Below are 26,867 nucleotides of genomic sequence, written 5' to 3'. Positions count from 1 at the left end.
AATGCAAATCCATTCAGTCAGTCTACAGACACTCACTGAGTACTTGCCATGGAGACACCGTGCGAGGCGCTGGGGTACAAAGGGAAGGTCTAAAAACGCACACTTTTAAAAAAATGAAAAATTTTTAAAAAATAAAAATGCACATTCTTAAAGAGTTCACAGTAAAATGGAAGAGACGATACGTGTAGTCGTCACCTTAACGAACCCACAGAGGATGCCAAACCAAATGCCCAAATTATTCCAGTAGCACCCAAAAAGTTGGGCAGAAAGCCCCAGCTCGTGGTTTTGAACTTGAATGTAAGAAACAGACCATGTTCCTGTGAAACTGGAAAATCCGTACAGCCAGAGACTGGGTGCTTTGTCCTCCCTGTGTCTGACGTGGTCCCAGCACCCGGGGTGGGGAGTCGGTGTGTTTGGATGGCTGAAGAAATGAATTTTATGTGCCTCCTATCCCTCGTCTTTTACCACACGTTCACATTAGCTCCTCACCACCACCACCTCCAAGTCTCCCAGTGTCTGGGGAGATCACCGAGAAGCCGCTAAGTGTTCCATATTCATCAAAGAAATCTTAAGTGATCATGACTAGGTCATCCGATTAGCAGAAATTCTGAGTGCCCATGTGCACAGCTCAACATTCTAAGCACTGTGAAAGGAGATATAAAACCTAGAAGATCTCGGGGCATCTGGGTGGCTCAGTCGGTGAAGCGTCCGACTTCAGCTCAGGTCATGATCTCACGGTTCGTGGGTTCGAGCCCCGCGTCGGACTCTGTGCTGACAGCTCAGAGCCTGGAGCCTGCTTTGGTTTCTGTGTGTGTGTGTCTCTCTCTGCCCCTCCCCCGTTCATGCCCTGTTTCTCACTCTCAAATATAAATAAACATTAAAAAAATTTTTTTTAACCTAGAAGATCTCTCCTTCCTCAAAACTGCACACTTGCACTGAAGAGTCACAACATGTGCCAAAATGAAAGACGCTTAGTTAAGTAAGCACAAACAAAGGTGGTTAGGGAGTATGTTTAAATGTCCAGCAGAGACACCTGGTAAGGATCTGGGAGTTTCAGAGAGATTCCACAGACTACAGACTTTTGTATGGTCCGTGTGAATTTCGAATCGTACTGCCTCACCAAAGTGACTGTAATTCCTAAACTAAACCAAAGGTAGGATTTGTTTCTCTATTCAAGGCCTTTGGGACAGAAGGAGTGATCAATAAAACATAAAACACAACACAGCCTGAGTTAGGTTCCTTTTAAATTTACCAGCTTTTCAATTCACTAAGCAAATATTTATTGAGCACAGGAGATGGGCAGAGGCTTGGGTCAAGTGCTCTATGGGATGCAGAAAACACAAGACAGCCTTCAGCTCCTTGCTTCAAAGTCAAAGTCACCGGGAATTTTTAAAAATTAATTTGTGTGAAGGGTGAAAACACACATGGGATGGGAGAATTCTCTCTCTCTTCCTCTCCCCTCCCCCCTCTCTTTACAAGGCTAAGACAGGACATCTAGAACTTGTAGCCAGTATTTGGCTTTGTTTTGGTCTCATACTGTGGTTCTCAACCCTGGATGTACACCTGGGAGCTTGGAACAAAAACTGATGCCAGGGATCCACACCCAGAAATTTTGAGTCAATGGGTCAGATGGCCATTGGTACTGACCTTTCTTCAGGTTTCCTGGGTAATGCTATGTGCATCAGGGCTCGGAATCACCCGTATGGTGGGAAAAACATGGCTTGGAAGTCCCAGGGAACTGGGACCAACTCCCAGGCTGCCCTTATTGGCTGCGTGACTTCAAAGAAGTTACTAATCTTCTTCGACCCTCAGTTTCTTCATCTGGAAAATGAGCCTAGTAAGACCTAGTTTACGTAGTCACTGGGAGGATTCAATGAGATAATGATGTAAAATCCCCATCACAGTGCCTGGCGCACATTAGGGGTCCCATAAATTGTGGCCTTTATCATTCCCATAAAATCTGGTTGATCAAGACAAGAACTCTAGTGTTTATTACAAGCCAACATTCTACTAGGTGCTGGGAATCCTGTAGTAAATGAGGCCACATTCACCAAAGGGGTTAAATGATTCCATTTCTTGGTGAGCAGGGGGTGGTCAGAAAATTATTTAACGTTGTCATAATACATTATCATCACTTCAGATAAGGGACATATTTATATGTGTCTATGTTTCAGAAATCAGGTGGGGGGGTTTCCGTCGATGTAAATTCTAGGCAACAACTTTCCTGGAGTGCCTCAGTGACACAGATACTAACCACTTAGATCCACCCATGAAATGGAAGCATTTCAGGTCAGACGACCCCAGAGAGAGAACCCGCTAGCTGACTGAGGAGGCTCTGTCCCCAAATCCTCAGACGGAGGAGAACGGGCATGGGAATGAGGAGGAGGCCGCCATCCCCTGAGGCTCAAGAGACGCTCACTCGCCTCCTCCTTCCACGGCCAGGACCGGTGGAACCAGCCTCACTGTCTCCAGCCCAAAGCAGTCACACAACAGTAGATACCGTTACTGCTGCTGTTAGCCCCGCCCACCATAGAAAGCTCCCCACCCTGCTCGCCGCTCTCCTAATCCCTGCAACAGCCCTGTGAGGTCGTTCTATTTTCCAGATGAGGGAAGTAGGCCTTAGAGCGGTTTATTCATGTGTTTGTTCAGAAATACCGTGGGGATACCGAAAGGAGGAGGATGTAGTACCGCCTCAAGGCCATTGACAAGATTAAAAGTCAGTTGGGATGGTTTAGGAAGGAAAGACCCCAAACAACGGAGATTTGGGAAGGCTTCCTAAAGGCGGTGGCATTGGAGCTAGTCCTTGGCCGCCTTTAAAAGTGGGTCAGGTTTGGACGGGCCCCTCACGGGCCAAAGGCCCTGACAGCAAAGGCCTGGGGGAAGCCCAGGAGTTCCTGTGGGCTGCAGGGGTGGGAGGCAAGGCCGGGGGCTGGGCTGTGACAGAGGCCTGAGGCCTGACCGCCCAGCTGAGGAGAGTGGATCTAATCTTGAGAAGCAATTAAGAGCAGCCACGGGAGGTTCTGGGCTGAGGAATCCCGCTCTCGAAACTCCGCCTCGGGGAGATAAATGGGGGGGCAGCTCCGAGGAAAGCCTGGAGGAGAGAGACACGGGGGCTGTCAGAGCCGCCCGGGGAGACGAGGAGCCTCCCCAAGCTAACAGGCCAGAGCTCCAGCGCTGGGCTCCCAGACCAGTCCTTTACCACAAGCTCTGTCTTGCTGCGGCAGGAGACTCTGAGTCTCTGAGCCTCCTGGCCCACCTCCTTGGTGGGGAGTCCCCTCTCTCCCAGCTGGGAGCCGGCCGCCCCCCCCTTCTCTTCCTGGGTCATGGGGGCGGGGGGGGGGGCTGGGCAGGTGGCAGAAGGGAGGGGTTGGGACAGAAGCGCTGATACCCACTGGCCTCTTCGCTGGCTCGGGGTTTGTGTGGGCTCCGAGCGAGGGCAGACGGGCTAGGAGGAACCCGCCAGAGCGCAAACCCATTAGCTGCCTGGCCCCCCGAGTCCCCCGCCTGGCTGTCTGGTTCCATTAGAAGCAGCCCCGCGGAAGTGAGCACTTTTCAGAGCGGGGGTTCACCAGGCGGCTGGCTGCTCCCCGAGAACAGGGTGGAAACACACTTGACTGGCCTGGCTTCCATTTGCAGACTCGGCCAGGGACCAAATGCTTCCTGGATGCCCCGGAGCCATCACGGAACATCAGCTCCCACATTTCTGAGCTGCTTTCAGCCAAAATTATCCCACTAAACGCAGAGACGTGGCCGGCCTGCCAGGCCACAGGCAGGCACTCTTTTTCCAGGGAGCGGACTGTATACGGGGCGCTGCTTTAATCTAGAAGAGGGCCTTGTCATGAGGGGTAAGGAGCCTGCGCCTTCTACAGGGGGGAGAGGAGCCCTGGGTTTGGTGGGGACCAGCCCCCTCCTCACTGCGTGATCTTGACCAGGTCACTGCGTCAGAGACCCTTTGCCTCATCTACAGATTAGATCGGTGGGTTTTCCAACTCAGAGTGTGCGTGGCAGGGCAGCGGGGAAGGTGAACAAGAAGGCTTCAGATCTCCTGCTCCCAGTTCACCCACACCTGTTTGTAACATGCACATTAGGGGGCACCTGGGGGGCTCAGTCGGTTCAGTAGCGATCGGCTCAGGTCATGATCTCACAGTCTATGAGTTTGAGCCCCGCATCAGGCTTTGCACTGACAGTGCGGAGCCTGCTTGGGATTCTCTCTCTCTTTCTCTCTCCTCTCTCTGCCCCTCCCCCATTCATGCTTTCTCTCTCTCAAAATAAATAAACTTTAAAAAAAAAATTTTTTTTAAAGAAATAAAACGTACACATTAACCTTCCAAACATGCTTTCTCTTGGAGACAAGACTTCATGGCTTATTTTTTTTAATCATTAAACAAGACGGCCTTTAAGGTCTGTTGCAACTCCAACATTCGTAATTTTTATTATTTGAGTATTCTCTATAAAAATCTGAAAGGAAAGTACTACCTGGGCAGGAATTATCAGGGACAGAACCCAGGTCCAGCAGCAGGGTTCAGGAGGGGAGAAAGAGGTAGGGGCCTTCCAAGAACTTTCAGGGCTTGTTTCCAAGTGCAGGCAACAGATCTCTCTCTCTCTCTCTCTCTCTCTCTCTCTCTCTCTCTCTCTCTCTCACACACACACACACACACACACACACACACACACACACACACACACAGAGTCAGGAAAATGTGGCCTTGATCATTTTGTCTGAAAGCTGCGTAAGTATCTTCCCAACCACATATTTGGTGTTTCTGGAAATTGCTCCCTCAACTTAAATACTCCCCAGAGCAGAGACTGACTCTTTTTCTTTTTCTTTTTTTAAGTTTTATTTATTTAAGTAATCTTTACACTCCACGTGGGGCTCAAACTCACAACCCAGAGATCAAGAGTCACACGCTCTGCTGACTGAGCCAGCCAGGCGCCCCACAGCAGAGACGGATCCTTATAATTTTTTTTTTTTTTTTACTTCCAGGGCCTGGTTCAATGAATGCTTATTGAAATGAACTTTTCTAGAACCTTTCAGCAAGAGAATACCCTGGGAGCAAAGATCCCATAGGGGTAGAATGTAAATCACTGAGGTGCATATCACCTAGGTATAATAATAATAATTATAATGATAATAATAATAATGCCACCTTACTGCCACCAGAGAGCACTTAAGAAGTGACTTTATAAATCATAGCTCCTTTAATGTTCATAAAGCATGTTACCCTGAAAGAGAAAAGGAAACTGAGGACAGACATAAGCTTAAGTGGTTTGCGAAAGGTTACACAGTCCCCGTGTCCGGAGTATCTGTTCAGTTCTCTTTACTCCTCACGAATGAAAGTCCCACAAGAGCAGAAAGACTTGGTCAAGCACCGGAACGACAGGGCAGGGAACAGGAGACACGGCCCTGCTGCTCCCACACCAGAGCACCCCCTCCCCTCCCCCCGCAAACTGCACTTACCCTAGACCCAGGTCACAGGAGGAGCACGCTTCCCGTGCGGGTCCCGCTCAGACCCATCCTGGGCGAGGAAGGCAGGATGCATAGACAGTCTATCCAGGTGGTTCAGAGTCCAACTCACCGCAGCTAACACCGAGGGTCCTAGATGTCCTGTGTCATCTGGTTAATTAGGCGAAACGTGTCTGGAGCCCGAGGCCACGACGCCGTTCAGTGTCCCGGGGCCGCTGAGCTCCCCCAGAGCTTGGCAAGCTTAATATAGCTCCCGGAGTGAAACTTGGCCTCGGCCTCTGCACACAGCCCAGTTGGCCAGGACCGAAGCTTTCAGCTGACCTTTCAACCCCAATCCCTCTGTACAGACATACGGTCCAGGAATAGCGAGCGTCCCTGCCACTCACACGGCTGTGAAGCCGAACGTGTCGGCTAGGTTTGGCTCAATCAGACCGGAGCCTGGTTGCTAAAAGCAGCCTTGAAGGATGGGGCCTTGCCCACTCCCCACCCACAGGCCCTGTCACTGTCTGTCACCTCACCCTGCCTCACTTCTTCGCAGATAGAACGATTGCTATGTGAAACCACCTCGCTCGCTTGTTTCGTCTCCGTCTCACCTGCTGCAGTCTAACTGCCGTGAACATGAAGACATTAGCCACCTTGCTCCGCACTTTTCCCCAGAACCTACGAGAGCATCAAGTACCGCCAGACGCAAAGTCGGTCCCCGTGAGTAGTTACGTGAAGGACCACGAATGCCCCAGCAAGAGTTTCCTTGCAGCCCGGAGCCTCAACGTGTCCTTCTGTCTCTTGCCTACTGGCTATGACCTGCCTTCCTGGGGTCCATTCACAAGGAAGAGCGTGAATAAACCAACCTCATCAGGGTCTCACGTTCTGAAGGCTACGTGTCACCAGCGCTGCTGGCATAAATACCTGCCCTTCCCCCGGCCGTCTGGACCCCACTCCTCTCGTGAAACACACACCTGGGAAGGTCCGGAGTCCTTGGCTTCTACTCCTTCGGTTCTGCTCTTAGCCTACCATAGCCCACAAGACACTGCCTTGCAATTTGCCCACATGACGTGCCACGTCCGCAAGAGACACCTTAGGAGCACTGATTAGTCATCTTTCATTTTTTTCAAGTTTGATTTATTTATTTTGAGACAGAGAGTGAGTGAGTGAGCAGAGGAGGGGCAGCCCCCATGTGGGGCTCGCACTCAAGAACCGCGAGACGGTTGGGGCGCCTGGGTGGCTCAGTCGGTGAAGCGTCCGGCCTTGGCTCGGGTCATGATCTCACGGTTTGTGAGTTCGAGCCCCACGTCAGGCTCTGTGCTGACAGCTCAGAGCCTGGAGCCTGTTTCAGATTCTGTGTCTCCCTCTCTCTGACCCTCCCCTGCTCATGCTCTGTCGCTCTCTGTCTCAAAAATAAATAAAACATTTTTAAAAATTTAAAAAGAAAAAAAAAAAAAAAGAACAGCGAGATGGTGACCTGAGCTGAAATCAAGAGTCGGACACTTGACCAACTGGGCCACCCAGGTACCCGGATTACTCATCTTTTAATCCTTGGTGGCCAACGGAAGATCTTGGGGTCACGGATTGAGTCAGCACAGACCACAGCAGCAGGTGAATGCAGCGTCATGAACACAGAGCAGGGGCCGGGACACCTGGGCTTGAACCCATGCTCTGCTGCTGACTGGCTGGGAGATGCTGGATGTGTCGCTTGAGCTCACTGAGTCCTGTTACTACATTTGTGGGATGAGGGCTTAGACAGAATTCATGGTTCTCAGCTGGGCTTTTACCAGCTCCACAAGGGCCAAGATCTGGGATAGGGGAGAAATGTACACTCTGAAGAAGATCCTATAGGTGAAACCATCAGATGACAAGTCGGGGTGAAAAGGGCCAGCCAGATGTGACCCACAGGAGTACTTTGCTTGGCCTGTGCAAGCTTCATGTCTTTGAATTGCAACGGCTTCAAGGGAAGGGGGCAGCTCCCTGCAGACCCCACCAGCCCCGCTGATCTATGTGCACCTGGCCCTGGCTCCCGCACTCAAAGACCCCCAAGGTATTCTACAGATTCTCAAATCCCTGAATCGAGAGCCTTCTGGAGCCGTTACTGGCTCTAGAGTTCTGTGACTCCACACAGCTTTGCTTTCAGACCCTGAGCACACGAAGCCTCTTGAAAGGGATGGTCTGGGGATAGTCTCTGAAGTTCTCCCTGTGGTAGAAAGACTGACACAATGGGAGTCCTGCCTCTTCTCCCAAACTATTTATCCCAAGGAAGCTTCAGGACCTACTAATTCTGCCTCTAGATGTGCTGGCGTTTGGGGCAAGATGGCACCAGCCCCAAACTGAGATACCCATAAGTGGAGCACATGGTGGATGGGATTATTGCTCCTAATTCTTCACATCCTTTGCAGTGTGTACCTCCTGCTAAAATAGTCACAGCCTACTTCCCTGCCCCACAATGTTGGAGTCAGCCATGTAGTTTTCTCAGGCCGAGGGGATACCAGAGGGCATGATGCGAGCAGACACTCCACCTTACCTTTCTGGTTTGGTTTTGGCTTTGTGCTCCCGTGAGACACCACGAGAAAAGCATGCCCCAAGTAGCTCCTTCAGCCTGGGACATGAGGAGCAGACTTGCACCCAGCCTGCAGCCTAGCCCAGCTCGCCTACCACCTGAAACAGAGCCATCCCAGCCAACATAAATTTGTGAGTGAGGAACACACACACACACAAAAAAAATGTGTGCGTTTGTACACCATGACAACTTGAGGACTGTTTGTTACACAGCATCACTGCAGCAACAGCTGACCACTACAAGAAGGGAAGGTTGCCGACCTCACTGCGACACTACTAGAAGGAAGGAGAGGCGACTGGCCATGCTACAGCAGCGTCTACTATGCACACACCCCCTCTCCTCTGTTGTAGCAGAAGCACTAGGAATTGGGTGAGGCTTCCTTCCTTCCTGAGTTTCCAGTCTTTTCCTCTATCTCAGAGACAACAGGTACATAACACAGTCTGCCATGTTCTGGATTTATCCGTGTGCCATCCCCACCTATTCATCTCTCAACGATAAGCTCCTAGAGAGCAAAGACCATGTCCTGAGCGTTTCACGTCCACCACAGCATATAAGAGAGCACCAGGCACTTCAGTGACTTGATAAGTACTCATTAGATTGAGAAGAACAGATGGGGTCTGTCCCAAGGATGACAAACAGCCCTCATAAATGGTGAGATCAGTGTCAGGGCTGAACCATTAAGCCACAGGGGTGACCTGTGAGCCACCGTCTCCTCCATCACGAGGCGTCATCAGTTCTCGGGGGCTCCCCCGCCTGAGGACACCCTTAAAGAAGGTCCGGCAGGAGACACGTCTGCAGAGATGACCCAGAAAGTACACAGGAGGCACCCACCAAGTGCTGACCCGGCTCCAGGAGCGGCACGGGTGACACCATACAGGGTGGCTGGAAAGACCCACGGGAGGACGGGCACCTACCTGAGAGCTGGGCGGGGCAACCAGATTGATTCCCGCAGGCGCAGCCAGTGCTCCTGAGGGTGGGCCCATGGCAGAGGCGATGACTCTATATGGAGAGCCCAGGGCATTGAGGGGCGTCCCCACCGCGCTCAGAGTCCGTGGGGCACTCACGGGGGTGTCCGTGTAGTTGGGGTGGCTGTCCATTGGCTTCCCTGTGGACAAGGCTGTCAATGGGCTCATAGACGTGGAGCTGGAGTGGCCGGGGGAGCCTGGAAAGAGAAGAGCAAAGGTGATGGGAGACTGGGGGGCACAGAGGTGGCCCCTGTGAGGACAGAGACCACCCCCGGCTTGTTTCCCATGCCCTTCCCCGCCTTCCAGCCCCACTGCATATCCGTGAGCCCCAGGCTCTCACACCCCCACTGAGCGTGTAGAATAAAGGCAAATGAAGAAGAGAGAGGGAGAGGGCCTTCTCTAGGACAGAACATCCATCCACGTTTTACTTCTCTGCTGCCCGCCTGGAATCTACCTCGGCCCGTGTCACATCAACAGCCGGAGCCACAAAGGGCGCAGCGCACGAGCCCCCAGGCCTCGACCAGCCAGCCAGGGAAGGTGAGTCAACTCCAAACCCCCCACATGGAGGGAAGGTGAGCAGGTGCCCAGGCCGTTTCCGAAGTCTCGGCATCACACGCCTGGTGCTCTGAGAGTCGGCGCCGGTCAGGAGACATCACTCACTCACGTGCGGTGAACGTTGACTGAGGTACAGGTACTATGCCAGGTGCTGGGGTTTCAGAGCCCGGGAGAACCCCGTCCCTGCCATCAGGGGTCACGTTCCGCCATGACAACGGGGCAGCAGACGCTGTTGTCACACCCTCGACTGCCCTTATCTTTCGCAGCTTTGTGCCTAGAGTCCTTGCCCTGCCTGTCTCTACTGCACGGGGCTTTGTCAGCCCTCAGGGAAGAAGACGCAGGATGGCCGTGCGTGGCTTGATGGCCACAGGAGCCCAGGAAGGCAAGGGCGTACAGGCCTGCCCCGACCCTTTCTACCTCGAGGCCCAGGGAGCTGCGGTCCCAGGTGTCCACGGAACAGCCCCTGGGCACGTGGTTGTCTGGTACCATTTTTCCCAGGCTGAGCTGACTCCAAGCTCCCTTAGGGTCAGTCCCAGCTCAAGATGACAGACAAGGAGGGTGCCCCACTGTCATGCGAGGCGCCCAGCACGGAACACGCTCTCCCTAAGAGAGGAGCTCTACACCTCAGGATCTGAGCAGCAAAGAAGAGACTGGAAAAATGATAGGGCAGCCCACCCGTGTCATAGAGCTACTTCCTTGTGTGGTCTCTTGAGTACCTACTACGTACAGGATGCTCTAAGTCTTGGGAGATATCAGGGGACACTAAAGGTAGTGTTAGGAGCAAGATACGTGGGGCGGGGCGGGGGGGACATGCCCCCTTTGAATTCCGGGGGGCAGCAAAGCACGTCAGAAGTGCACCTGGAGAACTATTTTTTTTATTATTGAGATATCATTGACACGCAACATTGTATTCGTTTCAGGGGCAAAACCGAATGATTCGGTATTTGTTTATACTGCAAAATGATCACCCTTAATAAGACTAGTTAACATCCGTCACCACACACAGTTGGAAATGGTTTTTCTTGGTTTTTTTTTTAATGTTTTATTTGTTTTTGAGAGACAGAGACGAGCGCGAGCAGAGGGAGACGCAGAAGAGGAAACAGGCTCCGGGCTCCAGGCTCCGCGTCGACCCCGACGTGGGGCTCGAACCCACGAACCGCGACATCACGATCTGAGCCGAAGTCAGACACTCAACCGACTGAGCCGCCCTGAATGGTTTTTTTGTTTTTTCTTGTGATGAGAACTTTTAAGATCTACTCCCAGCAACTTTCAAATATACGGTACAGTACTATTAACTATAGTCGCCGTGCTGGACATCACATCCCAAGAACTTACTTATTTTATGACTAGAAGTTTGTACCTTTTCACTCCCTTCACCCATTTCTCCCGCCCCTATCCCTACCTCTGGCAACCACCAATCTGATCTCTGGTGCTATGAGCTCAGTGTGTTTTCATTATTATTATTAGATTCCACATAAGTGAGATCATACAGGATCTGGCTTCCTCTGTCCGACTTACCTCACTTGGGCGTAGTCCCCCAAGGTCCGTCCGTGTTGTCACAGACGACAAGAGTTCACTCTTTCTGATGGCGGAATAATACTCCATCACATATAGAACTTTTATGCGCTCATGGATGACACCTAGGTTACTTCCACATCTTGGGGATTGTAAATAATGCTGTAGTGAACACGGGGGTCGATACACTTCCTTGAGCTCATGTTTTCTCTGTGCAAAGACTCTTAAACATAAATATTCCACTGGAAAAAATGTCAGCCTAGAGTTTCTCTTGAGCTTCTGCTAACACGCCTAAGGTCTCTCTGGGGGGAGAACAGCCAGTCCCACGTCCAAGGAAGCTCTGACCCTCCTGTCATCCTACCCGGGGAGTCTCCATTAGGGACAAATGTCTCATTAACAGACAAATCCCAATCACCCTGTTCTAAGTAGCACAGCTGATGGGGGCGGGGGGTGCCTGGGCAGCCCAGTCGGTTAAGCATCCAGCTTCCACTCAGGTCATGATCTCACCGTTCGTGAGTTCGAGCCCCGCGTCGGGCTCTGCGCTGACAGCTCGGAGCCTGGAGCCCGCTTCGGATTCTGGGTCTCCCTCTCTCTCTGCCCCTCTCCTGCTCCCACTCTGTCTCTGTCTCTCTCTCTCTCTCTCTCTCTCAAAAATAAATAAACATTAAAAAAAATTAAGTAGCACGGCCGAGGATGAATCACATTCCAGGGGTCCACAGAGGAGTGGCAAAGGGGTTCAAATGAACAGGTCGGACACTTACCACGTATCCTGAATAGCATTAGGCAAATTCCATGCGTTAACTCACTTCCTCCTGACGATAAGCCTGTGGAGACCATTTCAGGGGCTCAGCCTCCCCCCGCCCCCAAGCTGCTCTCTGTTCCAGGATGATGTGCTCTCCTCTCCATTTCCATGACGTTCTTATTCCTCCTTCAAGGTCTAAGTCAAGTGTCCCCTCCTCCAGGAAGACTTCCCTGGTGTTCCCGGACTCGTCTGATGCCCTTTTCTGTTTTCTAATAATAGCCTGTGTTTACTCCTATCCTAGCACTGATTCCACTGTGTCGCCATATTTGTTTATTGCCCTGGCTTTTCCACTCAACCGAGAGAAGGGGAGAAGTGTCCATTTTCGCTTCCCCACCCCTAGCGTGGTACCTGGCGCTGCCCGGGGGATAAGTGATAGAGCCTAGATTTGAACTGTCGGTCTGAAACCCACGCTGCCTCCGGTCTGTGTTGGCAAGGACAGCAAGGATGACTGGGAGAGCCACCATATCGCAAAGTGCAAGATGACTCAATTACGAAGTGATCTCAAGCTGCAAGTTTATCTGAAGGAGAGGGAGAAAAGGGCAGCTTCCAAGAACTCAAGCCGGAAAAACCAAAAATCTTCCCAGATGGCCACTGATTGGAAAGAACAATTTTAGACTCTTCTGAGGCCCAGGAAGGCTGTGACATTCACAGAGGCCAACGTATATCTTGAGCCTGTTACTAAGATAACATGTGACAGGTGAGTTGGAAGCCAGCCTGTCTTGACGGGCCAGGAGCCCTGCTCTCCGCTGGGACAGCGGCCGTCCGATCCCCTGGCCGTTCCCTTCCGGCTTCGGCTTCAGACCAAAGGACCCCGCAACTCTCCTTTTTACTCTGCTTGCGTGGGTCCCAGAGAGTCTGTGCCTTGTCACTTCTGCACCCCGACAGCAGGCCCAGAGCCGTGGGACAGACAGGAACACCACTTAGCTTCACACCCGCATCAACCCAAGAGCTCCCGAGGTGTGCCGCCTGTAACGCGGTGGTGAGGGACACCTTCGGGGGTATTTTAAGTGGGTGTGGGTGTCACAAAATATTAAGAGTTTAAGAATTACTTTTACTCTTTCCTTCTATTTATAGCAGGTGACTGGGCTTCTATTTTTGTACAAGATTGCCTTTCTAAAAATAGCTATTTAAGTTTTCAAAAAGAGAGTGAACTGACCTAGGACAAAGGATACTCGGTCCGGAGAAGATCACGGGAAGAGTGTGCAGAGGGAATGACGGGTAAGGGAAACACTGACCTGCACAAAAAATACAGAAAACGTGGACTTTGGGGAACTCACAAGTTGTTCCAGGAATAAAAGGAGATGAGCTGAGAGCGATTGAAATTAAAAGTATATTGCTTTTGGGGCGCCTGGGTGGTTCAGTCGGTTAAGCGGCCAACTTCGGCTCAGGTCGTGATCTTGCGGTCCGTGAGTTCGAGCCCTGCGTCGGGCTCTATGCAGACAGCTCAGAGCCTGGAGCCTGTTTGAGATTCTGTGTCTCCCTCTCTCTGACCCTCCCCTGTTCATGCTCTGTCTCTCCCTGTCTCAAAAATAAATAAAATAAAAAGTTAAAAAAAAATTTTTTTAAAGTATATTGCTTTTATTGTTAATAATAATAATATTAGGACAATCGGAATATACCATGATGGTCTGAATGGTGTGTGGCTGGGACGCCTGGGGGGCTCAGTCGGGTAAGCGTCCAGCTTTGGCTCAGGTCACAATCTCATGGTTTGTGGGTTCGAGCCCCGCGTCGGGCTCTGTGCCGACAGCTCGGAGCCCGGAGCCTGTTTCGGATTCTGTGTCTCCGTCTCTCTCTGCCCCTCCCCCACTCATGCTCTGTCTCTGTCTCTCAAAAATAAATAATCATTGAAAAAAATTAAAAAAAAAAAAAGAATGGTGCATGGCTGAGACAGAATGAAATAGAGTTAAAGCTTGGTTTGCAACGGCCTTAAATATGGCGTGTTTCTGCTGAGTCAGTGACCCAGAAGAGGTGGGCTATTTTAAAGCTACATTTAACAAAAAAGAAATTCGCCCAGCATCGGGCCCCAGGCTGCCAGCCTGACAGCACAGAGCCTGTTTGGGATTCACTCTCTCTCTCTCTCTCAAAATAAAATAAATAAACTTAAAAAAATTTTTTTCAATAAAATTCACAAAGACAGATACATCTTACGCGATCCCATTTTGGCTCTTTGCCTCTCCCATGACCCAGTGGCTCTTAGACATGAATGGCTTTGTTTTTAGAAGAGGTGGAAAGAGGGGCGCCTGGGTGGCTCAGTCAGTTAAGCATCTGACTTCAGTCAGGTCATGATCTCGCGGTTCACGGGTTTGAGCCCTGTGTCGGGTTCTGTGGTGACAGCTCCGAGCCTGGAGCCTGCTTGGGATTCTGTGTCTCCCTCTCTCTCTGCCCCTCGCCTGTTGATGCTCTGTCTCTCCCTCTCAAAAATGAACATTAAATTTTTTTTTTTTTGAAAAAGAAAGAGAAGTAGAGAGAAAGCCTCTAACGACGAAGTGTTTCCCAATGGAAAATTAACCCGTTCTCACAGACAGACACCAGAGCACAGCTGTTGATGGCACTTTTACCGTCTTCCCTCCCTCTCCTTCCATTTTCTCATAGCCACAGGGGAGCCACAGCCAAAAGGTACTAGACGGCTTCCAGAAACCTGGTTTCTCGTCCAGATCCAAAGTCACGGTTTCCTCTAGTGTCTCCCTCTTGCCCCTTCAGCCCCGTCCGCCCCGGCCCCCCGCCCCCCCACAGCCCTGCTTGCTCCCTGACCCTACACCCTCCTAATCTTCTTTAGCCACAGCCAGATTGTGCCCGCTGCCCGATGCCGGGGAAATGCACAAACCCTCTACTCCGCAGAGTTGATTCCCTTTGCTCCGGCAATGACTTTTTAAAATAAAACCTCACTCATCTGACGGGAAAGGGCTAGTGCGTTTTCCCAGGAATTTCTGTTCTCTGATGGCCACTTAAGAAAAATCTTTCATATTTCTGGGCCTCATTCTGCCCAGGGGTCTCCAAGACCCCTCCCAGCCCTGCTCCACGCACATGGGCGGCAGGAGACGGCCCACGGGCATCTCAAAGACGAAGCGTGGGTCCCAGTGATCTGACATGGTCTGGGTCTGGACCACTTTCCGAGGGGCCCCTGCTTTCGGCAACTGGACAGCGTTAGACCTTCAGTCTGAGATGCTGAGTGTCACCAGCAATCAAAGCTGTTTGGGGCACATACGCTGTGATGATTGCAATGATTGCTGAAGTCGGTGTGTGCCTCGCGGCACGACGGCGTCCGGAATGCAGCCGGTGCACGATATAAGAGTCCGAAGCCAAAAAGTCCTAGGCCGGATTGAAGGCTGCACCTCTGTCCGGTCCCATAAACTTGAGCAAGGAAGCTGACCTCTCTGAACCGCAGTTTTCTCACCCGAAACGGAGGCACACATGCCTACCTCATCGGACTGCGGACAGCACCTGGGAGTACGGCCCCTGGGGTAGCAGGTGCAATAATTCACCATCCAGTAGATGCTGTGAGGGAGGGCTGTGTCTGGCTCGAGGGCCATTATAGAAGATTATGTACGTGGAGGGCTTAGCCCAAGCCAGGCCAACAGTTAATGCTCTATTAAGGATGGTCCTTGCCATACGCTGGTAAGGACATACCAGTTGTTTACAATATCGAATTTTCTGGATTGGCTAGTAAATAGCCACTGCTCTGAGCCCGGAGCACCCCTGTCCCCTGGCCACTCCACCCTTCCCCCAGCATCCCCCAGATCACCCCGTAATCGAGCCTGGCACAAACAGGTCCTCCACACGACCTCCAATCTGACTGTCTGCTGCCCTACTGGATGTTACACACTTTTCATTTCTATCCCTTGCTGCTAACAACTGCCATTGTGGTGCCCAGCACTGTGCCTGGAACACAGCAGACGCTCAAAACATACTAGACAACGGGATGGGATTGGCGTTGGGATAATTTTTTGTTAGTGAGTAGAACTATATAGAGTCCATCAATAGAAATTCCTTGCATAGGGGCGCCTGGATGGCTCAGTTGGCTAAGCGACTGACTCTTGATTTTGGCTCAGGTTATGCTCTCACGATTCCTGAGATCGAGCCCCGTGTAGGGTTCTGTGCTGACAGCACAGAGCCCACTTGGGATTCTCTCTCTCCTCCTTCTCCAACCCTCCCCACCTCCCTCTCTCTCTCTCTCTCTCTCTCAAAGTAAATACATAAAATTAAAAAAAGAAATTACTTGCATAAGAAATCTACGTCCCTGGTGTTTACCAAACGTAAAATCTCTGAGTAAGGAATTGCACATGTGTGTTGGGGGGAACAGGGGGACCTTTGAGAAAGAGAAGTCCCGGGGACCCAGAAGGACGGAATTCTTAGCAAGGTGAGGAAGTTGCTTAGCAACTCATCCTCAGCCAATGGAAGGAAAATGTCAAGCTTGCGTCTTTCTGATTGGCCAGACAAGAGAGCGAATGGCTTGGTGTTTCCACCCCTTTGCTGCCGGCCCACTAACAAGCCTCTGCCGGATGGAATGAAAAGTTGTAATGAATCACTGGCACTGGTTAATACACACCCACAGGGAAGGGGACGGAGGTGAAGATGTGCTATTTCTGAGAGTCAGGACTCTCCATTTGAAATCAAAGGGGCATGGCAGGGCCCAGGCCCGTGTAACTCCCTCCCACTGGGTCGCAAGGGACCACACACACCCAAGCCGGGCGCCTTGTCTCTAGCGGAGGGACACGGTGCACGAGCCCCAGGATCGCAGACCGGTCAGACAGCCGGCTCATTCTTCCCAGCCTAAGGGAAACTTACTCACACATCCTTTCCCCTCTTGGCTCCTAACACACAGGTAGGCTGCTGAACGAGGTGGGCAGAGGCCTGCTACCGAGGCCACTTTAACTGACACTTTAATCACCACCTCCTTCGATGACTAACAGACAAACAACAACAACAGATCATATTCATGAGCACGTGCCACAAGCCAGACATGATTCTCAACACGTTACTATATGGACGCATTGCATACCTACAAGCCCTGTTAAGGTTGGGATGATTCTTCCTACCGGACAAAGGCAAAAGCTAGGAGACAGAGAGATTAAATACAGCGCCCGAGGGAATGGGACTAGGAAGTTAGACAAGTGGCACCTGAACGGATGAACGGAGAAGGGAAAGCAGGGGATCCGCAGCCCCACCACGTGTCCCCTGCTCCGCAAGTCCCCCGACCAGCTGTACAGACAGCTCTCCCCGCCCTCCCCACCCCGACTTGAGGCCTCACTCTAGACTTTGACTTTGATCCTGGCACTTTTTTTTTTAATTAAAGATTTTATTTTTTTTAAGTAACCTCAACACCCAACGTGAGGCTCGAACTCACAACCCTGGGATCAAGAGTCACATGCTCCACCAATCGAGCCAGCCAGGAGCCCCCTGACACTGGCACATTCTAAGATACTCACCATCCTGACTCTGGCCCCTCACGGCTCCAAGCTGGCCAGGGCTCCCTTCAGCAGGGTCCCAGCTCAGCCTGACCTTTTCCCCTCCCTTCTTCGGTAGAAGGGGTGCTCAATGCCACCAAGCTGGTACACATTTCTGACATTTGAGTCATGATCAGCGTGTTCAAAAGCACGTGCACGTAAACCTCAGCCCTTCACAGTCACCCTGACACTGGGCAGAAAGGTGTTTTACAGGCACAGAGCTCTACATTTTAGCAGGTGCCAACCCCAAGGTGGGAGACACTGAACTCCTAGGGAATGAGGAGCAGAGGCCTTAGAAGGCACATCTTTCGAGGAGAAGCCTTCTCTGCTACCGAAGCATTTTCTGGGTTTCTCAACCGGGGGAAAACAAGGGAACGTGAGAGAAGTGGAGAGTGTGTGTGAGGAGGGGCTCAGCGCCCTGGCCGCAATGTGAGGACCCAAAGACCAGGGGCTGATCCCTCGCCTGCCCTCCACCCTCCCATCTTTCAGAGCCTCCTAGGACAGCTCCTCATGCTTCCTGCTGTCCCTGAAGGGGGGCTCCTGGCTGTTGTGGGGGGGAGAGGGGGAAAGGGGTTGCTTCCTCTGGTGCTTGGGGGAGGGGGAGGGCCCTGTGATATCCCTTCCTCCCTCTCCCTCCCCTCCGCTCCCTTCCCGTGCCCCCCCCCCCCGCCTTCTGCCCCACCTCCCCTAAAATCCGCAGAGATGGAGGTAGTGAAAAGCAGGCAAAGACCGATCATCAGCCTCATTATTACCAGCATTACATATAATTACAGCAAAACCTTACTCATTTTGATCAATTGAGAGAAAAAAATCAGTCTCAGTTCGTGACAAGTTGGCAGATTACTTTTAAATTACAATTTTCTTACTTCCAAGTAACACACGGGAAGAGTTTGTATTTCGAGTCCCACAAGCTAATGGTTATGAAGTGGAGATTTTATAAAATCTGCTTTAAAAAGGCTTTTGTAATTAACACCCCGTTAATATGCTAATGACGCTCCTTTAGGCTTTTTAAATTGCTTGAAAACAGATGTAACTTAAATGGGGCAACATTGCTAGCATCTTATTTGCCCCACAAACCCTTCTTTGTTTTTTATTTATTTACTTATTATTATTATTATTTTTTTTTTTTTTTTGGTGAATGAGCAAATAGAAACTAGTTCATACCAGGACCAATTTAATCACCTTTCCAAATTAATTGGGTCATAAATTAATAAGGCAATATTGTTTGGGCTCAGAAACCAGACTTTCAGGACTCAAAGAACCACCGCATTTTAGAGAGAAGAGACAATGATCCCTGAGAGGTTGCCCAACTCGCTCAAGGCCGAAACACTGGGTCTTCTGACTGCCAGGTTCAAGGTCATTCCCTGTACCAGGTAGCATCTTGCACTCATTAACTGTGCGCTACTTATTTCCACGTCAGTTATTGGCTCGGGCAGTCAAAAATATATTCGTTGGGTGCCTACTATGTGCCAGACCCCAGGCGAGGCGCTACGGACAGAGTGGTCCCTCCTGGGGCCCACTGCTTATTTCGTGTAAGCTTCAAACGGACTCAGAGTAGTCGCTAAGGCAGAAATCATCCCCATTCTACAGATTTAGAAAAACGCGTTCAGAATGATAAAGTGACCTTTTCAAGCGCGTGTTGTGAATCATTAAAGACCTAGAATGTGAGTTTGGTCTAGCACAATTTCTGCCAACTTTTCTGCATGTAATTAATGGCATTTTGCTTGCATCCCACCTTTCCCACTCAGGACCAAGTTATGAACCTTGATGGTGCAGGTGGAGATCATGCTGTCTCTAACTCCTAAGAGGGACCTGGGGATCCTGGAGCAGGGGCTCTGCTAACAAGGAACACGGCCTGTCCCTTTAAACCAGTCCCATATACTGGTTCACAGCGCACCACTTTGGTCCACCAGGACACTGCCATGAGTGGTTCAGGCATTTGCTGAGGGCGCTCCCTCCTCACCCCTTGTTCCTAAGATCCTTGAACATCAATTCACTCCACCTCCAGCTCTCGAACCCACTCCCTGTTTCTGTCTCTCTGGACTTCTTTTTCAGATATGTTCTCCCTGATCTCTAAATATGGATGGACTTCTAAAGACTGCAGTCTTCTTGGGGCACCTGGGTGGCTCAGTTGGTTAAGATCAAACTTCAGCTCAGGTCATGATCTCACGGTTTGTGGGTTTAAGCTCCGCGTCAGGCTCTGTGCTGACAGCTCAGAGCCTGGAGCCTCCTTCGGATTCTGTGTCTCCCTCTCTCTCTGCCTCTCCCCCACTCATGCTCTCTCCCTCTCTCTCTCTCTCAAAAATAAATAAACATTAAAAAAATTCTTTTAAAAGACTGCAGTCATCTTAAAATATAGTGAATAACATCCCTGGTGCAATGTGGTCATTCATATCAATGTGTTCTCAGGTTCTAAATACCTAAATTCCTTGGACCCATCCACTGAACCCCAGTCCCAAGAAACATGTCGAGAAATAATTCATCTCCAAACGTATGCAGACTTCAGAGCTTGTAACTAGTTTATCGTTCCTTCAGGACAGGAGATGAATTCTAGCTCTCCTCGTCCGGCAAACCCTTGCACAAGCCAGATACTCAGCCAGTGTGCACTGAACAAGGGACTGGCATTCCTAGAACAGTCTAGAATATTCTCTCCCTGATGATGATCTCTAACCTTTGCTCTGCTCCCCTCATCGCTGGGACTGAGCAAACACAGGTACCTTGAGCCCCAAACTCTCCAAGAGACTGCTTCTCCATGACACTAATGACCAGCAAAGGAGGGAAAAAGGAGATGCTGAGTCACAGAAATGAAACTCAGGCAAACCAGCCCGGAAGAAACATCCCGACATACGTGTTAAGCACTTTCCTGGCCACTCCTCTGACTTCTTCTAAACGCTTTCTGAATTAAAGATCACAAGCTTTTCCATTTTTTTTTTAAGTTCAGATGCTGAATTCTGAAACGCCATCAAGAATTTGAGCTTGATTTCGAACCTAAAAACTTCCTGTCTCCCTTCCCCTCTCTCAGTCACAGCGTCTGATAAAGGCAGCAGGGCAGGCCAGGTTGTCTGATGACTCATCAGAGTCACTGGCCTGGGGCCAGGGTCTCCTGAAGACTGGAGGGGCTGGAGGTCCCCCGTCAGGGCTCTCTTCCTGCCAGATCTCAGAGCGCTTGCCCTAGAACGATTTGCTAAAACAGAACTTTCGGTAACAGGCACAGAATCCATGTACTTTGCTTTGTCAGCACCTCGTGGTTGTGCCGTCTGATGCTTTCAGAACAGGCACACCTCCCCGAAGAAAAAGCAACGTACTTTAGAACTACAGTGTCCAAATTTTCTGAAATGGAAAAGGGGACCTTTTACCAGGTGTCCACGACTTGTCCAGGCTTTATTTTATTAACCCCTTGCACTGCAGACAGTTAACACTGACCCTACGTGGTGAGTAGTACTGAGTTATTTTACCAAGGGGCGGGAGGGCTCTCTGTGGCTTCCCCGTCCCCCCACTTTCCTGCCACCCCAGGTGGCCCCCAGGGGGCTCAGCGGAACCCAGTCTGAAGACCACAAGAAGCTTCCTGGGGAAGCCACACCTGCTTCCCCAAGCGTCCTCACCTGTGACTAAGGGGCCGCGCTCATGACCCACAGGCCTCTCTGTCTAGCTCTGAGGATGGCACTCTGTGGCAGGGAGGCTGGGGGAAGGGCTGTTCAGAGCCAACGATCGCAACCACTGCAAACCGGAGAACATTCAGAAATGGTAATAACACTTCTCCAGAAGGATCCCCTAGGGGTCAGCAAACATCCTGAGACACAGCACATCCCTGTGCCTTCGTTTATGCGACTTTAATTATGGCTGCTCTCCCACACACCCCCCCCCCCCACAGGAGCAGCAAAGACCCAAAGGTTTAGAATCTGGCTCTTCGGAGAACAAGTTTGCTGAATCGCACCCTAGAATGTAAAACTGGGTTCCACATGTTAGAATAAAGTGGGGTCCACCTGGAACTTTCTTTTTTCTTTTTTTTTTTCAAGGTTTATTTATTTTTGAAAGACTGAGAGAGAGAGAGTGCATGCACGAGCGCAAGCAGGGGAGGAGGAGAGAGAGAGAGAGGGAGACACAGATTCCGAAGCAGGCTCCAGGCTCCGAGCTGTCAGCACAGAGCCCGACGCGGGGCTTGAACCCATGAACCGTGAGATCATGACCTGAGCCGAAGTCGGACGCTTAACCGACTGAGCCACCCAGGCGCCCTTCACCTGGAACATTTTTTGGATTTTTGTTTTCTTCGTCTCTTCACGTGCCCGGTCCCCCTGCCCCCACCCCCTCATTTATTCATTGCTGCAATTATGCACGGTCCAAGAGATACATTGTGATCCCTAAGAAAGTTGTCAAGGGCAAAGAGTAAGATCTGAATATGGTAGTTGTTGTTCTCGTATAGAATTCACCCATTGGTGGCAGATCTGGGACTCCCCATCTCCCCACCCCACCCTCCCTCCACTCTACCCCTCCCCCACCCCAGCAAGCGCAACACGGGGCTTGACCCCAGCAGCCCCGGCACCTGCCTGGATTTGGATCCTGGGTCCGCCCTGTATCAGCCGGCTGATCTTGAGCAGTTTACTAAACCTCCCCGAGGCTCTACATTCCCATCCGTGAAATGGGGATGGCGATAATAGTGCCCTACCTCCAGGGATGCTTGACAATATTAAATGAGATGGTGCTTGTAATGCCCGGGGTAGGAGGGTCCGGCACATAGTAGGTGCCTAACAAACATGAGCTATTACTCTCACTCGTTTCTGAAGCTCACCAAGCCAGGACCCGGATCAGTCTCCTGAGAGCCACCCAAAGCCAGGCACCCTAGAAAATAAGCGACTGCCCTCCCTGGGTCTGTGGGTCTTCTCCTTTCAGACAAGAAGGGAAAAGAGCAGCTTCCTCTGGGAGCCTCTGGCAACCCAGCCACCCAGTCGTGGTGGCAAAGTTCTCCGCAGATACAGAAGCTACATAATGAGGGGAAGGAAGAGGTGGAGAATTTAGATAACTCTTTGCACAATTTCTTTCCCCGGTTGCTATTCAGCTCTCTATCTCCTGGTAAGACTGTAAATGTTTCAGAAAATAGTTTACACTAAATATGTTCCTTCCTAAATCTCATAAACAGTTACTCCTTCCTACATAAACCCTAACCACTTACGTCCACGGTAAGGTCCCAATTAACCACCCACGCATTTGTGGAAGGGAAAAATATGTTCTGGCGCACGCATCCGTGCACGCACACTCACACACACACACACACACACACACACACACACATCCTCTTATTGCCCCCCCCAAACATACACATAGGCGTGTGCACACCCGTCCGCCCAACTCACCCCCCTCCTCTATGGCTACTCTTGGGTAAGAAGCCAGTGTTCTACACAAAGGGTCAGGGCCAGCTGGGTGGGACTCTTGCAAATCAGCCGGCCTCCAGGAGAAGCACCAGTTAATACTCCAGAGGTCCCCCGCTCCTGAATGACTGCTGAGCTATCCCGGGTTCTTATTCCTCAACGGCCAGGGCCCGTGTCTGCAACCACTGGGCAGTGCCGAGGCTGGACTGGGCTCCTCACCCCAGCAAGGGGGTGCTGTGCCCCATAACTTCCCGGAGAGAGTCCGTGGCCCGTGAGGGGCAGCTCAGCAGAGCAAGGATTCTGGAGCCAGACCACCTGGGTTCAAATCCCTTGGCAGAGGGGGCGCCCGCGTGGCTCAGTCGGTGAAGCGTCCGACTCCGGCTCAGGTCATGATCTCGCCGTTCCCGAGTTCGAGCCCCGCGTCAGACTCTGTGCTGACAGCTCGGAGCCTGGAGCCTGCTTTGGATTCTGTGTCTCCCTCCCCAGCAGCCCCTCCTCCCTTCCCCCACTCGCTGTCTCTAGCTCTCAAAAATAAATAAACATTAAATCCCTGGCAGGGCTATTTTCTAGCTACAAGACCTTCAGCAATCTTACTGCGCCGTGCAATGCCTCAGTTTCCTCGTCTGTAATGGGAGTATGATAATCATGGTGGCTGCTCAGAAGGTTGTCGTGAGGACTGAACAAGCAGAGAGTGCAAAAGCTTACAAGGGTAGCTGGCCCTCAGTAAGAGCCACAGCCAGCGTGCTTGGTAACTGAAATGCGAGCCTCCCCCCCCCCCACCCCCCATCTCCTTGTCACCCCGAGGATTACTGCACAATTGGATGGGGGAATTACAGGCTTTGTTTTGCCATCTTCTTAGAGGCAGCGACCGTCCCATCCAGGCAAACGGATCTCTTACTGAACAGCTGGCCCTCATCACGGGGCAGGGCGGGGAGCAGGGACGCTGGTACCTCTGTGAGGTCACAGCAGCCCAGGTAGTCGCCACCCTTCGGCCGGCTTGACCAGTCCCTTGTTCGCTGAGGGGCTGATGATCTCACATCTGGTGAGCATGGCCCCAGATGTCAACCCTCGTGCTGTTTCCCAAGGGTGACTTTGGGTCCCCAGAGAGCCTCACACAAATCGCAGCAGCCGCCTGTGGTCCCATTTGCTCATACATGAAAAGGCAGGGGGTGTGCCAAATCACTGCATGTGTACAGGGTGGCTCTCCGCGTTGAGGGTGCAGGTGACAGCCACCACAGTCCTCAGTTTCCCCCGTTCCTGGGGGGGGGGGTCTCCCTCACCACGGGCAAGTTCTCAGACAGACCTCCCCGGAGCGGGGGCTGAGCTTCCGCTCAGCGTTTCAGCAGCCTCTCCACGGGCGCGTGCAAACAAAACGGAAAACATCAACAGAACTAAACAAAATAACTCTTCTCCTCCCTCAGGAACGAGGAAAAATCGCATCAGAGGGAGACAGTTCCGCAACCCGATTGCCCTCTTCCCTCCCACGCCCCCCATTACCGCATCCTATCAACCTCCACGGCTGCACTCTTGTGTTTCCTTTTATCTGAAACCTGCTTACGCTCAATGAGCTCCCACCACGGTGAGAATCTGAACCCGCAAAGTGTGTGGGTCCTTGCGGTTTTAATTTTATTTGCCCAGATTCCTAATTCATTATTCGACAGGAATGTTTGATCTTTAAGTGAGCTTGTAGGTGACTACCTTGAGCAAAATGCAGGGGATGAAAATAATAATTTTTATTAAGTACCAAATACATAGATAACACTTTATGACTGCTTTGTCAAGCGTGAGCACATTTAATTCTCCAGACAATACTCGGAGGCTGGACTGATCAACTCCATTTTAGTGATGAAGGCACTGAGGCTCAGAGAGGTTCAATATCTTGTGTAACATCACACAGCGAGTAAGTGAACCAAGTTCAGCTCGCTCTCTCTCTCTCTCTCTCTCTCTCGCCTTTTTTTTTTTTTTTTTACTATATCAGATTGAAGGAGTATTAGTGTAAGTCTGAGTCAGGGCTTTTGTCTCCCATTCAATCCCACATAACCGTAGACTGGTCCCTGCCTTTTGGAGACCTCAGTTTCCACCTTGTAAAATGAGAGGTCTCAGAGGCTTTCTCCAGGTTCCTTAGGAAGGCTACCATTCCAAGATTCCAGCGGGCAGCCCCTGTTGAAGTTGGGGATAGACCCTCTTTCTGCAGCCTTTCTCTTAGCTCACTCCCTAGACCTTTCCACCTTCCACCCTGTCATTCGCTCCCACCGTCTCAGTGGCTGTCGTGAAGCCATGACCTCACAGACCTCGGGGCGCCCGAGAATCTCACAGACAAGCACCGAATTCAGAGGGAAAAGGAAAAAGTGTTTCTCAGCCGTGAATGGGACCAAGATGGGAGCTGAGAAGGCTCTTCACACCCAGGACCCAACTATAAACCGGAGATCAGATGTCCCGGCCGCAGCCTTGGCCACCACTCTGACTGGGTCATATCACAAGATTGGCCCCAATAAGTTAAATAACACCTCTTCCAGGAACATCTCCGTGGCCCCCCACCCCGTGCGTCCCAGCAACAGCTTCCTCCTGCCTCCAAAAGAGCACACAGCACGAAATATTATAATATGCCTGTGTGATAAGCCTACCGTGTCTCCTTCGCATCTGTCTTCCTAGAGCCTAATACCATGCTTGGATCACAGAAACTACCCCCAGACACCCTGAATGAAGGAGCAAGCCCCCTGGCCCGGGCGCCGCCTGGGCAGGGACCCCGTCCACCTTGCAATGCCCCTCCACGCCTCACAGAGGGTTCTGCCCAGCAATGTAGGCAAGCTTTACTCCCTAGCCCTCAGATGACTTGCCCGTCTGTCCACACAGGAGGTCGGGAGAGCAGGGACTCTTCAGTTCTCAAGACCTAACAAGAATTTCTGCTTTGTCCTGTCTGCCAGCATCCGCAGGGCAAACGCTTCTCTTCGGCTCCCGAGAACACAAGCTACATGCCACCAGCTGACAAGTGACAGGCCAGCTGGTCAGCTGGTGGTTCCATTTATTCAAAGCTGGGGCGGCTGGGCAGTTTCTGCCACTGAATCAAGGGAGCCTCGGGACTCCCGTGAAGGCAGCCCCTGTGAAGTGTGACCGAGCTGCCCTGCCTGGCTGGCAACTCGGATCTTCAGCTCCCCCCACCCCACACACACCCCCAGATCCCACCCTCAGAGTACAAGTCACAGCGGAGACCCTGGAAATGGCATTGGGGGGCAGCAGTATGGAGGGGGCGCGAGGCTAGTAGCAAATCAAAAGGGAAGACCACAGAGGAAGGAAAACGCAGCGGCAAATTAAAGTGCTACGTTTTCTTTGCAAAAATCCAATTACAGGGAGATCTGCTGTTCAATCACGCCCTTGTTACGAAGTATCCCAGGGACCCTTAATAGATGGGTGAAGCCTTTTGGCTCACGCTTTTCTCACAAGTTGGATAATAGGTCCATCATAGTAATTCCCTTTGACTCTTGCACTTTTCACACTGACACAAACACACCGGCTTCGAACAATGCTCTTATGCCGTCTGGGTCTCAGACAGATTCTCAAGCAGGTGGCTTAGAATATCCGCACACCCTCCCTTCGGCTCACTCATACTGCTCTGCCCAGATCCTCACCTCGGACCATCCCCTCTCCCTCCCTCCCTCCTGCACGCCCAGACACACTCACAGGGGAAACACACCACGAATGCACATCAACATACGTGCCCTCCTCCTGATGCGCGACCCTGCGCTCGTCCACAGGGCCCGATCCCCTGGGGTCTGTCCGGCCAGGTCCCCCACCACCCCCCCGGGGGGGCAGCCCAAGCGCAGTACTCACCGCCAAAGCCTGCGGGAAACTTCATGAAGTGAGAATAATTCCCATACATGGTTACTCTTCAGTTCATGTTCCTCGCTCTCTCTCGCTCGCTCGCTCGCTCACTCTCTCGCTCTCTCTCTCTCTCTCTCCCGCCTCTTCTGGAGAGCACGGCCTCCGGGGCTCCCGAGCGCAGCCGGGCTGCCTTCAACTTGGGCTAACAGGAGTGGTCATCGCTTCCTCGCAGCCCGGGCAGCTCGGGCTGGGCCAGCCCTCCGGGATTAGTCTGGAATCCGCCTGTCGCTCCGAGCGGCCACATAGCGCGGCAGCTGGTGCCTGTCAGTAACCACGCACAACGCGCCGCCGCCGCGCCCCGCCGCGCACGGGCTCCTGTTGCTGCTTGGATT

At 51.7% G+C, this 26,867-nt stretch overlaps 1 protein-coding gene across 2 annotated transcripts in view; it reads right to left on the bottom strand.

Annotated features, from left to right (window-relative positions):
• Positions 1–26,778, bottom strand: part of RXRG (retinoid X receptor gamma) — a 44,680-nt gene extending 17,902 nt beyond the window's left edge. Inside the window, exons 1-2 of one of the 2 annotated variants that reach the window (XM_030302818.1) lie at positions 26,485–26,778; positions 8,927–9,174 (exon numbers count right to left, since the gene is read on the bottom strand). In XM_030302818.1, coding sequence (XP_030158678.1) covers positions 8,927–9,174; positions 26,485–26,533 — 297 coding nt within the window. In that variant the 5' untranslated portion in view covers positions 26,534–26,778. Of the gene's footprint in view, positions 1–5,458; positions 5,700–8,926; positions 9,175–26,484 lie in introns of those variants that run through there. The other variant, XM_030302820.1, reaches the window with a different exon arrangement.
• Positions 26,779–26,867: the final 89 nt, after the last annotated feature.

This window comes from Lynx canadensis, chromosome F1 (assembly GCF_007474595.2).
Source record: "Lynx canadensis isolate LIC74 chromosome F1, mLynCan4.pri.v2, whole genome shotgun sequence".
Classification (NCBI taxonomy): Eukaryota; Metazoa; Chordata; class Mammalia; order Carnivora; family Felidae; genus Lynx; species Lynx canadensis.
The sequence above is the reverse complement of the archived record's forward strand: the minus strand, read 5'-3'. Positions and strand labels throughout refer to the sequence as shown.